This window comes from Debaryomyces fabryi (assembly GCF_001447935.2).
Source record: "Debaryomyces fabryi strain CBS 789 chromosome Unknown contig00021, whole genome shotgun sequence".
In the NCBI taxonomy this organism is placed as follows: domain Eukaryota; kingdom Fungi; phylum Ascomycota; class Pichiomycetes; order Serinales; family Debaryomycetaceae; genus Debaryomyces; species Debaryomyces fabryi.
The window spans coordinates 33,967-47,947 of record NW_015385447.1 but is presented as its reverse complement, the minus strand read 5'-3'; the positions used below and the strand labels follow the sequence as shown (position 1 = coordinate 47,947).

The window sequence follows — 13,981 nt, the reverse complement described above, 5'->3', positions numbered from 1 at the left end:
AAGGTATTTTTTTATTAAATTAAACTAATATACAAGTAAATATACAGAAATACTATGAATCTGGTACTTTAAATCTCAATTGTTGACCATCCATATATATTCTGTGTAAGGTAGATTCAAAATCACCAATTGCAGTGAGCTCGAGGTATTTTTTATATAATAATAAAGCTGTATTGGCATCTTCGATAGAATCATGGTTACCAGTCTGAACCTTTTCTTTTAATAAAATATAAGCCAAAAACTTCAAGCTTAGTTTACGTTTGAACTCGGGTAGATAAAAAAATTCGGCTGTGTCTCTAATTTGATTCTTAGGAACATGCAAATTAATACACCTAAAATCATTCTGTAAACCATGTCCAACAAATATACATCCTAGGTTCAATAGAAGCCATAATTTCCTATAAGAAGTCTGCAACGTTGTCAAAGTTTTATTAGAAGTCGATGGATCTAAATCACCTGGCTCAATACCAGAAAAGCTTGTCAAATAATCGTCGATAAAGCAAGTATGAATAATATAATCATCAATAAATGGAACACCTTGTTTGGGTCCATTATCACCCCTAAGTACAGAAATTCTGGCAAGAGAAAGATTTCTAGGTTTAATTAGATTCCTGACACCACCATAATGAACTTCTAGTTCTTCCGGATTTAGAGTCACAAACTCTGCATCAATTGCTATTAATGTACCTGCACTGGGTGCTTCATCTTTCGTCAACAATTCATATTCTCGTTTAATTGAATCCCTGATTCCACCAGCGAAATGATCACGATACAAAATTGAGTCATTCAAATCCAGCAATTGAGCAAAAGATTCCTGTTTAAAAGTCTCCAACTCCACGCTTTTTGCCAACTGATACATAATTATAATTGGCTTTTTCCAATTATAAGATAAGTCAAACACTTCAGACTCGGGAATTGGCATTACTAAGAAATCATTAAATAAATACCATTGACCTTCTATTTTGATATATGAGACTAGGTTATGTTCACCTTTTAAAAATTCCGAACCCTGGTTTATTTCACAGACATAACCCAATAACTCATACTTATTTGAAAGATTATCATTACTTTGTAATTTGAAATTAACTTTGTTATTCATTTCATAAGTATAAAATTCAGGAACGAGCCAATTAGGAAAGTTTGGGATTATATTAAATTCTTGACCAGTGAAGTTAACATTTATCAGAAGAACAGGTGGTAACTGAACCAAAGATTGTCTCATTTCTAAAAGATGCGGAAATGAATTATTACACTGTTGACACTTCATTGTTTTAAATTGATTCATCGAATAGTCGAGGTAATTTAAAATATTCAAATTTTTCTTTGTTGCTGAAGTTGAGTTTGCGGAGATTAGAATGCTTAATTTATTAACTGGAGGACTCATGAGATCAACTGTTAACTGACTGTTGTAATTAACATTGTTTATATTACAACCATTACTCTTAATTTCAATCTCGTAGTTTATGTTCGTAATTTCATTTAACGATGTGTTAAATTGGTTCAATAAATCATTATTGCACGTAGATAATAAAAATTTATTAAACTTGCTGATTATAGCTCTTATTTCAAATGCATTCAAGTTTTTGCAATCATCTTTATTGATTAATTCTTGCATTTGAGCTACCTGATTTTGACTCAAAACACTTGAGAAATTAGAGGTCTTGCAATTTTTTCCTTGAGATTTATTCATCATATCAAAAATATAGCCTAATTCGTTTAAAATCGAAGAACCCTGTGGGTTGCCCTTTTGGATAATAGTTGTCAAGTCATTTGGTAGCCATTCCTTTAGCAAATGTTTGATAATAAAATTCTGGAAAATTGAGCTGTATTTATATAATTGCAACAATGAATTGATATAAGAATTATCTAAGTGATTTTCTAATCCACTATATTTTGTTCTATTATAGAAACTAAAATCAAAATCTTCCACCCCAAATTTAGAGTACTGAATTTTCAAACTTGAATAACACTTAGGCACCTCAAACTTATTCAGTGATTTATATTCAAAAATATTGCTGTTCTCATTATCAAATACTGACTCATGTCCATTTTTTTCACTGATAAACTTTGGGAATAATTTTTGTTTTGTTTGCATATTAGTTTTCAATGGTACATAAAATTTATGTAGATTTCTTTTACCATATTTTAAACTATTATATGGAAGAATTTGTGAATACTGACTCTGCAATAACTCTGGATCCAAGTGTGTGGGCAATTTCAGTAACTCCTTCGTAAAGTGTAAGTCTGATGCATAATTTGAAAGTAATAGATCTTTGTAATAAGGCATACCAATCGATGATAGTGGAACCACGTCATCTACATCAATATGGTTTTGTTGAAATGGTTGAACAAAATCTGGCTGTTCTAAATAACTTGGAAAGTTTATAAAATTCTTGCTATTATTATTTTTAAACGACCATAAATGTAAGTTTTGAAACCCATCACTGAAAGTAATAAAGTCACCATTCCCACTGATTTCAAGATTCGCCAAATATGTGTTTGAAGAAGTTGTCGGTGTTGACGCGTTTACATTACTCAAATCTGCTTGATATAAGTAAACATTCAGCTGATCATAGATGTCAACAAATTGTAACTGACCCAAACTAGACGCAATTATCATAATATTTGGTAGCTTAGGATGAAATCTGACAAATGATGCCCCAGCTGGAAATGGAATTGGAGGCAAAGATCTCATCATTCTCAAATCATAAATGTTTACCAAAGGATCAATCATATAACTACTTTGAGACGCTTGGTTTCGTCTTGGGCGTAATGAGTAACCACAAGATGCCACATAGTTTCCTTGTACGTCTATATCTGAGAGCAACCCATTATGGCCGTAAAACGATTTAACTGTTTGATTACTCACTGGATCGAATATTTCAATTTCACCATTAGATTTACCAAGAGTAAGGTATTTCAATGTATTATCAATCATGGAAACTTTTCCCGAATGATTGAATGAAGTTGTCATGTTTGGCTTCAATAGATCTACTTTGAATAAAGAATCCCCTGCTATAACTAAATCATTATTGGTATTGGAATTAAATGTCATACATGTCAAATTATTAAAACCTGGTTCTTTGAACAGCTCGCTAGTCAATGATAATTGGGCCAATCCCCTTCTATTATTAAAATTTACACAGTTATGCAGTAATGACAATATTCCCTTTTGGTGGTTTAAATACTGTTTTACAGGAGAAATGCCTAGACTCGACTTAAATTTTGAATATTGTGATAGATGCAACGCTGGATATGGCATAGGAATAGACGTCGCCTGAGGTGTAAATGACCTTGAGGTCCCCTTTGAGTCACCACACCATAGCAAATTCTGTTGAGTATCAAATTGTAGTGATGTAATCTTCGAATTGTCGATTACTGAAGACGAGGCAGTTGCAGCAATTCGTGATATCTATATCGGTTAGTAATTTCTCTGAATATATTTTAATAAATAGTACTTACTTCACCCCAGCCTTCCATAATACAATCCTATTAATATCTTCTACGTTACACCTATTAGTAGTTTGTTGGTTGTCTATTTATTTTTGATTACCACCAGAATATTTATGTGCAGGATGTTAAATGGCAATAACCAAGAAGACTTCTAGACATAGGATAACGATATTAAAGAATAAAGAGTTGTCGGATTACTTGGGGAGATAAGATTTATGCTACTTCATGGCTGTCTTGCAATGTTTTGGAGATTTTTTTTCTGTTTTCAATGGGACAAGAATGTAAAAGGGGAATTATTTCAAACACAATAATGCCAATGTTCACTCTAATAGTCCAATTCTCTACCAGATTTTGCTCTTACATATTCCCGAGATCTTAATGGTATAATATTATATGTATAGGTGAAAGAAATGAGCTTTTATTTTGAGCTACAATATATCTACCATCCCAAGAAACCATATTGAAAGTGTTTTTTCACACCCAACCGTTTTCTAGCACAGATACGTTGTCATGAGCGTAGTAAGAAATTCATACTGTGTTGAAATTTTACCATTATGTATTTGTGTACCAGTACAAATACACAACTTTTACTTTTAATTTATTAATGATATATGATAATTACAAGTGTAGTGGTTATCTTTTATGAATTACAATGCATAGTAATATTATCGTCTGTCTACATACATCTTTAAGTTTTGAGTGCTCATAAATAGCAGGAAATGTACCAAAAATACCATCAACAAAATTGTTGCAAAATGTACTCTAATAGTTATGTGGTTTTCTAGAACTAACTGGAAACTCAAATAATATATGCAAACCATCGGGTAGCTTGGCGAAAGCCTGTTTGCTCTAGTGATTCACACAAATTCGGTATTCGGATCCCTGATGCAACATTACAGAATATATGTACTAATGAGAATGTAATGATGTTTTGATCATGACGTTCTCAGCTAATATGTACCGGTGTCATGTGTCACCAATTCCGTCAAAAGCATACTGCGTTCTATAACTTTTCCACTATGAATGACCTATGGTCATCAATGCATAGTGCGGTGAGACTCAAGGCCATTCAGGAACCATCTATGGACTTCTTTTTACAAACTTTCTTACACCAACAGTAAACCTCCGCCAGAGACAGTCAATCGTCTCGCTTAGTACACCCAATTACACGGATTGCCATCATACAATGGTCTCTCTAGTATGTAGTATATACTGCATAATCACGAATCTTAGCAAGTCATCTGATCTTCGAGGCTCGCGTATCATCAAAATGTCTTATCTATAGATAGATAACACATGTGGTTGAGTCATCCGGGGAGCTTCATATGACACGGAGGTTGTTATTTTGAGAAGGCGTGTAATGTATACAGTGTAGTCTCGAATCTCAAAAGGGCAATCCAACAAAACATTATGTGATCCTTTAGTTGTGGGTGCGTTCATAGGCTCATGTATAAATATATATAGGTGGTTATCGCTTTATTTATTTGTGTACGATTATATTTATATTCTTTCATACGTTAAATATTTATTGAAACTCGCTATAAATTCATAATGCTTAAAACATTCTTTCCATCTTGGTATAAGAAACCCATCATACCTGCCGAAGAAATTCCCAATAAATTTATAACCCGTGAAGATAAGCAGGCAGTTCAATACACGATGAACGATAAGGATTCATTCGTCGATATAAATTATAAAAAGCTTAGTTACGCCGAGGTTGCAGCGTTATCCAAGGGCAAACCAATGGTCAGTAAGGTCAAAAAGACCCTGAAACCCACCAAACATACAAATACAAACTATAAGATTTTGACCACTTTGGATAACGACGATGACCTCGGTGAATCGGTCATTTTGCCCGAGAAGTTCAAATCTGACATCCACTACAAGAAAAGCAAGCAATTCAAACAGCCTACCAGAAAGAAGAGTAATAATGCAGTAGCTGTCTAACTGTAAATGTTTAATGTACATATAACGCGTACCGCTGTTTATGTCTATTTTTACATTACCTATCTGCGCATGAATCCAAGCATTTGTGCCTTACTATTTATTACTTGTTTATTCCCATGTCTTCATGTTTTCAACGTTTATTCTCCGCTTTGAGTTTACTGGCTATGCTTAGAGTGGGTCGGTTTGCTACATCCACGTTTGATAACCACATGGTGTTGTTTATTAGAAATTTATTGGTTTTTTGCGCACACTCTCCATTTTGTTTAATGTCTTCAAACCCGCTAAATGTATTGTTTGCGCCTGCTTTCTAGTATGTTATAGATATATACTACACATAATACATAAAACTAAACAAACAAAAGGGTCTTATCCTAATGATGGTCAGTATCACGAGCCCGTGTCCATATCTCTGGAGCAGGTCATTGTGCGGCTCGCGATACAAAAAAAAATAAACTGAAAAAAAATGTTTAAGTCCAATGTTTTATAAGGGCAATAATAGTATTAACGATGAGCAAGGATCATAAAGATAAGAAGAGAAAGCACTCTGAGGAGGCTACCGAACAAATAGAAAAGAAAGTTAAGGTGAGCAAGAAAGAAAAGAAGGAAAAGAAGGAAAAGAAAGACAAGAAGGAAAAGAAAGACAAGGAAGAAAAGAAGGAAAAGAAGGAAAAGAGCGAGAAGAAAGATAAGAGCGAGAAGAAAGATAAGAAGGAAAAGAAGGATAAAAAGGTAAAGAGTGAAAGCCAAGATGTTTCAAGCAAGAGCATTGCAAGTAGTTCGACTGGTTACACTCAATCTCCGGCATTAACAAGCTTACCTCAATCAGAAATTGATTCATTTTTACAAGAGAACGAAGTTACCGTTGAAGACCCACACAAGTTGAACTTGCGTCCTTTATTGGGATTCGACCAAATCGACTTAGACTCAAGGATTGCAGAAGTCATTTCTAAGTTTCCTAAGCCTACTCCAATTCAATCCGTATCATGGCCATATTTGTTAAGTGGTAAGGACGTCATTGGTGTCGCAGAAACAGGTTCCGGAAAGACCTTTGCATTCGGTGTACCAGCCATAAATAATATTTTAACCCACAACAAGAAGGGCTTAAAGGTATTGTGTATTTCGCCTACCAGAGAATTAGCCCTTCAAATCTACGACAACTTGGTCGATTTGACTGCTAACACCCCACTTAACTGTGTTGCCGTGTATGGTGGTGTTTCTAAACACGATCAAATTAAGAGTTTGCGTGATGCCAGTGTTGTTGTTGCCACCCCAGGTAGATTGATTGATTTGTTAAACGATGGAGCTTTATCTTTGGACACGATTGAGTACTTAGTTTTAGATGAAGCCGACAGAATGTTAGAAAAGGGTTTCGAAGAAGATATCAAGTCTGTGATGCAACAAACCAACCATGCTGACAGACAAACTTTGATGTTTACCGCTACTTGGCCTAAGGAAGTCAGAGAATTAGCCTCCACTTTCATGAATAGCCCAGTCAAGGTTAGCATTGGTGACAGAAACGAATTATCTGCAAACAAGAGAATTACTCAAATAGTCGAAGTTATTGAACCATACGACAAGGAAAAGAAATTACTCTCTTTGTTGAGAAAATATCAATCAGGATCTAAAAAGGATGACAAGATTTTAATTTTCGCCTTGTACAAAAAAGAAGCCACTAGAATCGAAAACTTGTTAGTTAGAAACTCCTTCAAGGTTTCTGCCGTCCACGGTGATTTATCTCAACAACAAAGAACCAGCGCATTAGGTGCTTTCAAAGCCGGTAAGACCACCTTATTATTGGCCACAGATGTCGCTGCCAGAGGTTTGGATATTCCTAACGTTAAGGTTGTTATCAACTTGACTTTCCCATTGACTGTTGAAGATTATGTTCACCGTATTGGTAGAACTGGTAGAGCAGGTCAAACTGGTATCGCGCACACTTTATTCACAGAACACGAAAAGCACTTGAGTGGTGCCTTAATGAACGTCTTGAGAGGTGCTAATCAACCTGTTCCTGATGAATTATTGAAATTCGGTGGACATACAAAAAAGAAAGCACATTCTGCCTACGGTGCTTTCTTCAAGGATGTTGACATGACGAAAACTGCTAAAAAGATTAAATTTGATTAATTATTTGCATTCCGTTGTTTCCATTTTTCCTTCTCTTTTCAAGTGTATATTTTCATAGCCTTTCATATAAATAGACTATAATAGAACTTTCTAGTTGCAAATTAAAAAGAAATTGATACGTGTTCATATTTTCCTGTATGTAGTATGACAGGAACTTTTTTTCATTAATCAGTATTAATAAGATAAATAACGATAGCCTACCTGAACATATATAGTTCAGTTACATTATAGATTTTGGTTATCATTTGTTGTCTTTTTGGTTATATTATTTAGTTTGATTCTTTTTATTCAAAAAAAAGTTAATTTACAAAGAAAATTTGCATATATCAACAACATTAAACATAAAGATGAAATTTTCCATAGTCGCCACTATGGTTTTTCTAAGCCAGTTATTGTTGGTTAGTGGTAGTATGTCACTCACGAAGTTTAGTCCATTTGATTCCCCGGACTTCTGCTCTCAGATCATCACGCCTACTTGTAACACAACATTTTCATATATCGATCGTTTAAATGAACAGATTCGCCCATATTTGACATCATTAGTGGAAACTCCATACTTTAGGTATTTTAAGTTGAATTTCGATAAACAATGTAAATTCTGGGATACCCAGCACTTCTGTGCTACCGAAAACTGTGCTGTTGAAATTTTGCCTCCTTCACAATATAACTGGTCAAATATAAGCAATGAGAACTTGAAGCCTTCCAAATTAGGGCAAATAAAACGTCCAGAATCAACTGGATTGGCAGACGAGTCGGCTAACGGAGCAGAAACTTGCGAAGATTTTGATTACTGCCATATTGACGATGATCACCAATGTGTTTACGTAAATTTATTGGATAACCCAGAACGTTTCACCGGATACGGTGGAAATCAATCATATGATGTATGGAAGGCTATATATTCTGAAAACTGCTTTCCAAACACGAATCCAATGTCGATGAAAGATCCTAATGCAGAACCAGAACAATGTGTTGAGAAGAAATTATTCTACAGATTGATTTCGGGTATGCATGCATCTATCGCAGTTCATTTATCAAACGAATACTTATCACCTGGTTCAGGAAATTTTGAACCTAACTTAAAAGTTTTTATGGAAAGAGTTGGATCTTTTAATGATAGATTATCTAACATCTACTTTAATTTTGCTTTGATCAGTGAATCAATTGTAAAATTATCAAATTTCCCAAAGTTGCTTGATACTATCGATCACGGTGATGATTTTAATCAGCATTTCTTGTCTAATTCTGACCAAAATTACAAACAATTATTAAGTAACATAGTTCCTGAATTATCATCTAATTTGTTGTATAATTCTTCCACTTTATTCAACCCAGAAGTAGTATCACCAACTTTAAAGGATGAGTTCCGTGCTCGTTTTAAAAACGTCTCTGCTATAATGGATTGTGTTGGTTGTGACAGATGCAGAATGTGGGGTAAACTTCAGACTATTGGCTATGGTACTGCCTTTAAAATTCTTTTTGAAGGAGACAACATTGATAAATTAAAATTCAGAAGAATCGAATTAGTTGCATTATTTAACACTTTCGACAGATTATCTAAATCGATTGAAGCCATTAACAACTTTAAACAAATGTATTTGAGTCACCTTGATGATGTCAAGAAAGGTTTAGTAAAGCCAGGTGACTACGAGAATTTTGATGCAAAGAAGAACGATGGTCTCGATTTCCCATTTTTGCAGTCAATTAATTTAGATTCCGATAAATCAACTAAAGAAAAGAAGTCTACAAACAAAGATTCAAAATCTAAAGGTCCAGCTAAAAGAAAGTCATTGACATTAAAAGAGGAATTTAATAAAGCTTTCGCTGAAGTTATGGATGCATTATTCTATGTTCTTGGTAGTTACAAGCGTCTTCCAAGTATAGTTTACAACGTTTCATTGTTCAAATTGAATCGCTGGTGGAATATTTTCATTGGACGCGAAGAATACAACCAATACATGGAATATCAATTACTCCAAAGTAAAGAACAAAATGATTACATAAATTTGTTTTCACAATAGTTAAATACTGTAAATATAAGATTTAAACACATGATATATATTTTTCCATTAAAATATTGTAGTGGTATCAAGCAGACCCAGGACTCAGAACTCTCAAGACCCAAGTTGGAATCCTTGAGACAATTCATAGCTTAATCAGTCATAAAATCTACTAGTACATTAATATTAAACCGAATAAATAAAATACATTAAAGAATATAAATTTTACTTAAATATAACAAATTAAGATTAGTGAATGTGAAAAGTACTTTCTATTAAGGAATGGACCGATATTTTTTTTTTTTTAAAAATGAAATTAATTATAGCATTATGCTTATAATAAGACAGCAGCTAAGGCAGCTAAACCAGCTAAACCAACCATAGCTTGTTGACCGTTAGCCTTACCTTCGTAAGCGGAAACACTAGCAGTGTTAGCAGCTTCAAGACTGCTAGAACCAGAAGCGGTACCGTTAGAGTTGTAGACAGAGGTGAAGGTAGCTTGAGAAGTAACAGTAGCTTCGACACCGGTAGAGGCGGTGACAGTTGGAGTAACAGTGACATCAACGTAAGAGTCAGATTCGGAAGCAGCAGCTTGAGATTGAGCGGCTTCAGATTCTGGAGCGGCTTCGTTGTTTTCAGCAGCAGCAGAAGTTGGAGCAGCAGCACCAGATTCGGTCAATGGGCAGACAGTGGTGTAGACAGTCTTAACACCGTTAACAGTGGTAGTCACGGTAGTTTGAGTTTGTTGTTGCACGGTAGTGTCACACTTGTGAGAAGAACATTGAGTGATAGTAACATCGGTGGTGTGGTTCTCAGTAACAGTGTCAATAGCGTATTCGGTGGTTTGTGCGGCGACGGAAGCGACTAAAGCAGCGACAGATAATAATTGGTATTGCATTTTATTAGTGTGTAATTAAAAGAGTGTATTAGTTGGTAATCAAGAATCTATTGATAATTAAAACAAATTCATCTTCTTCAAGGGGATAATCTCATTCATATTTATACCTTCTTGGGTGATCAATTTTTTCGTTAAAATCTATTAAACATACTATTAATCCCCCTTAATCACCAAAAAGCCTACCTATCGTTAACGCGCAAGTTACGCGTATCTACTCTTCTCTTGTTCAACCTCATCCCTTTTTTCAGTCAAAAAGGTGTTCTAAATAATTAATTACATAGTTAAGACCGCATCACCAACTTTTTTTGCGCGTCTGTTTATAAAACATTAGATCGCGATTTTTTCATTATTTATTTACCGGGAATCAAAAACAAACACGAGAACAAAGAAGAAATAAACGTGGAGGTCTAGCCGTTTGATTTTGGCGTTCGAACACCAAAGTTGTTAAATGAAACATTCCATTTAACAATGCAAAGTCGTCAGACGCTTAAAACCGTGTTTGGTGTTCAAGGTTCTTATATTATTATTATTATTATTTATTACTAGTATTTATGCTATTATTTATTTGTATACACGAATTAATTCAACATAAGGTTCATTTCCCAGTCTCTAATTACGCTAACCCAGTCGTCTCTCGGTTCGTTCATTCGCTTACGACGCCAAACCTCGAGCATAATTTGCCGTGCGCCCCAATAACTACCTAAATATTGGGCGATATCGGCCCCCCATTTTTTAAATCCCATTTGCAAGTCATTTGAAGTGGCTTCACATCCGGCAATGAATCCCTGCCAGAATAATGGAATAATTGCAGCCTCATCCTTTGCGATGAGCGCCTGAATTGCGTTTAGATGCTCCAATGTTTTTTCAACTTTTGTCTGTACTTGTTCCGGAGGGACTGCATTGATTAATCTATTAAAATAGATTGTCAACGCGTAGTAGAATGATAAAATGTGATGGTAGGTAGCTTCATGCATTGGAGATGTGAACCTTTTGTCCACTTCGTCCTGTTTGCGTGTGGATTCGTCATCGGATTGATCTTGTTTGGACTCAGACTTTCCATCACCCTCCTCCTTATTTTCAGTCTCAAATAATTTCCAATCTAATCTCCAATTGAGCAATTTCTCTTCTAGGTTATTCACAGCCTGCTGGAAATTGATAGGTAAGTCTTGATATATTTCCTGGTGGTATATCTTGGTTCTCAATAATTGAACGGTTTCGCTAAATAGTAAAATCAACGAGTTCGGCAAACCATATAATGCATCAGTTGCAAAATTTTCGTCATTCTTTTTTGTATTGATTAATTTCTTGTTAACAAACAATGGTGAAGTGTTTTTCATTTGATTGTTTCCTGTGATGTTGCTGTGTTCAATGTTGTTTATAATGAATTCAATTTTACCCTTACCAGATGACTTCGTGTTCTGACGTAAAGTGCTAAAAAACTTGTCCCCGTTGACATCATAACCACTTTCATTGATTGTTTCATAATCGTCCTTAATATTATCTAAATCCAAACATGTCAGATCCTGAATCAACTTCAATGACAGAAAAATTCTGTGTAAGATTCTTGCTCTTGAGGATAACTTCTTCTTATTAACCATCTTTGCAGCTATAACTTTACCACACCACCTGATATACAAATTTGTATCTTGCATTGTACCCCAAACTAAATCAACACTAATCATGGACATAACAGCACATAACACATCCTTATATTTTTCGTTTAAAACACAACTCTCAATCCCTGACTTTGAATCAATATTCGAGCCTAATAAGCTTTTTACAAATAAACTTGCTTGATTCCTCAACCGAATACCCAAATTTAAATAGTATTTCATTGGGTCAGAATTCTTTGGGAATTTCGATTGTAAGTTAAATGCCAGTACTGCAAGTAATGCGTTTAGCAATGCATTCTTAGCATTTGAAGTCTTTCCTAATGCCAGCAACTCACCTATTGCCATTAATGCTCTAGGGAAGTAAACGGTTTTCCATGGATTTTCTGTCAATGGAATGACCGTCATTAAATCTGCTACTTGTGTATTATAGTAGTTCAATAAGTATCTTGTTAATGGTTGAACTTGTAAAGCCGTTGTTGGTAGTCCCATGGTTGTTGAATTATTTATTGAAGGAATGGATAAATCGAAGCCTAGTTTTGGTTGCAATGGGCTCTGGACGATGCACATAATAGATGCAGGCATTTGAGTGGTGTTTGTATTATCGCCTTCTATAATATCAGTACTCTCCTCTTCTGTATTGTTGGGTACTTTCGATGCATGTAGTTGAATTTCTAAGTTCTCATTCATTTGATACGGATTATTGTAGTAATAAGTGTTATAATTAGAATAGTATAAATGCTGATTGCTTGGATCTATTGTCTTAGAACCATCATTATCATTTAATAAGTTTGACATAGCCATATTTGTGCTGGACTGGCTAGCAGATACTGGCACTGGGGTATTTGTATTGGAATTTGCATTACTGTTGGCGTAATTATTCCCGAAAACATTATTATGTCTGTGAAACACTAAATTTAAAAAATCATTCTGATTTCCGCTGAAGTTGTAGTTACTAATATTAGGGCTGGTTCTTGGATTTGTGTTGGCACCCGCATTCATCATTTGGTTATTTGTTGGAGAAAGATTATTCATAAAATCCAAGAACTGTGAATCTCCGTTTAAAGCAGCAGCTGTCAACAATGCATCGTCTCTCAATTCGTTTGACAACCACAATTGATCATGGGGAGCGGAATCATTGCCAGTAGCTATAGGAGTGAATCCAGATTTTTCTACATCTGTTTGTTTCGAGTTTGTTGATGCAGCATACGCATTCACATAATTAGGCCCCGCATTCTTCCTCTTAGACGATTTCAGGTCTTCGGTACCAGCCCTCTTTTTAGAGCTTTTGAATACACCAAATGGACCTAGCAATTTGGTTTTATTTTCCGCATTCACCATATTATCATTACCTGAATTATGCAAGATCCCCAAAACCCTGTCCATCTCATCATACGTTTCGTACGGTTTATCCCATTTGACAAACCCAACCGAACGTCTTTGGAAAAACTCGGGATTGGCACTCTCATCGTCTCCTTCCTTCTTCCTGTTAAACACTACCAGTGATGATATCGAGTTCCCGGTCTTATTAGAGAACTGCAATGGCTGTGACCATCGCAATTTTATATCATATCCAGCACAAGTAAGGCCTGTTTTCGAACAATTTCGACAATGTGGCTTCGTTAGGTCACATCTGATCTTTCTCGACCGACATGTAAAGCATCCAGTAAATGTCTTCGACCGCTTCTGTTTGCTTGGGTATTCTATTCCACTAACCTTACTTTTTCCATTCATTCCCTCTTGCTCCATATCACCTGAGCCTTTCTTCTCTATATTCTCTTCTCCCTTCGTATTATCGCTTTCGCTGGCCACTATGCTTACCATTTAAAAATACAGATTTAAATCACTATTATGTACCTCAATCAACACGTTTTAGTCCTTTACCCAGTATATTTACTCGGTTTTTTTTGGATTTTTTCAGTCTCCAAACTCCTATACTCTATATA

General features: G+C 35.1%; 6 protein-coding genes across 6 annotated transcripts; 3 read left to right on the top strand and 3 right to left on the bottom strand.

Annotated features, from left to right (window-relative positions):
- Positions 1 to 52: 52 nt before the first annotated feature.
- AC631_01517 (poly(A)-specific ribonuclease) lies at positions 53 to 3,262 on the bottom strand (the record flags this gene model as incomplete). The annotated part of the gene is made up of 1 exon (XM_015610347.1): positions 53 to 3,262. One exon carries the CDS (start codon positions 3,260 to 3,262, stop codon positions 53 to 55), a length of 3,210 nt encoding a protein of 1,069 aa, XP_015468819.1.
- Positions 3,263 to 5,004: 1,742 nt separating this feature from the next.
- Positions 5,005 to 5,400, top strand: AC631_01516 (uncharacterized protein; the record flags this gene model as incomplete). Its single annotated transcript, XM_015610346.1, has 1 exon — positions 5,005 to 5,400. The coding sequence occupies one exon, from the start codon at positions 5,005 to 5,007 to the stop codon at positions 5,398 to 5,400; it is 396 nt and encodes a 131-aa protein (XP_015468818.1).
- Positions 5,401 to 5,907: 507 nt separating this feature from the next.
- Positions 5,908 to 7,527, top strand: DBP3 (RNA-dependent ATPase; the record flags this gene model as incomplete). Its single annotated transcript, XM_015610345.1, has 1 exon — positions 5,908 to 7,527. One exon carries the CDS (start codon positions 5,908 to 5,910, stop codon positions 7,525 to 7,527), a length of 1,620 nt encoding a protein of 539 aa, XP_015468817.1.
- Positions 7,528 to 7,874: 347 nt separating this feature from the next.
- ERO1 (ER oxidoreductin) lies at positions 7,875 to 9,548 on the top strand (the record flags this gene model as incomplete). Its single annotated transcript, XM_015610344.1, has 1 exon — positions 7,875 to 9,548. One exon carries the CDS (start codon positions 7,875 to 7,877, stop codon positions 9,546 to 9,548), a length of 1,674 nt encoding a protein of 557 aa, XP_015468816.1.
- A 313-nt stretch (positions 9,549 to 9,861) lies between these two features.
- Positions 9,862 to 10,425, bottom strand: PGA6 (Pga6p; the record flags this gene model as incomplete). The annotated part of the gene is made up of 1 exon (XM_015610343.1): positions 9,862 to 10,425. One exon carries the CDS (start codon positions 10,423 to 10,425, stop codon positions 9,862 to 9,864), a length of 564 nt encoding a protein of 187 aa, XP_015468815.1.
- A 578-nt stretch (positions 10,426 to 11,003) lies between these two features.
- On the bottom strand, positions 11,004 to 13,859 carry ARG81 (Arg81p; the record flags this gene model as incomplete). The annotated part of the gene is made up of 1 exon (XM_015610342.1): positions 11,004 to 13,859. One exon carries the CDS (start codon positions 13,857 to 13,859, stop codon positions 11,004 to 11,006), a length of 2,856 nt encoding a protein of 951 aa, XP_015468814.1.
- Between the last annotated feature and the right edge of the window lie 122 nt (positions 13,860 to 13,981).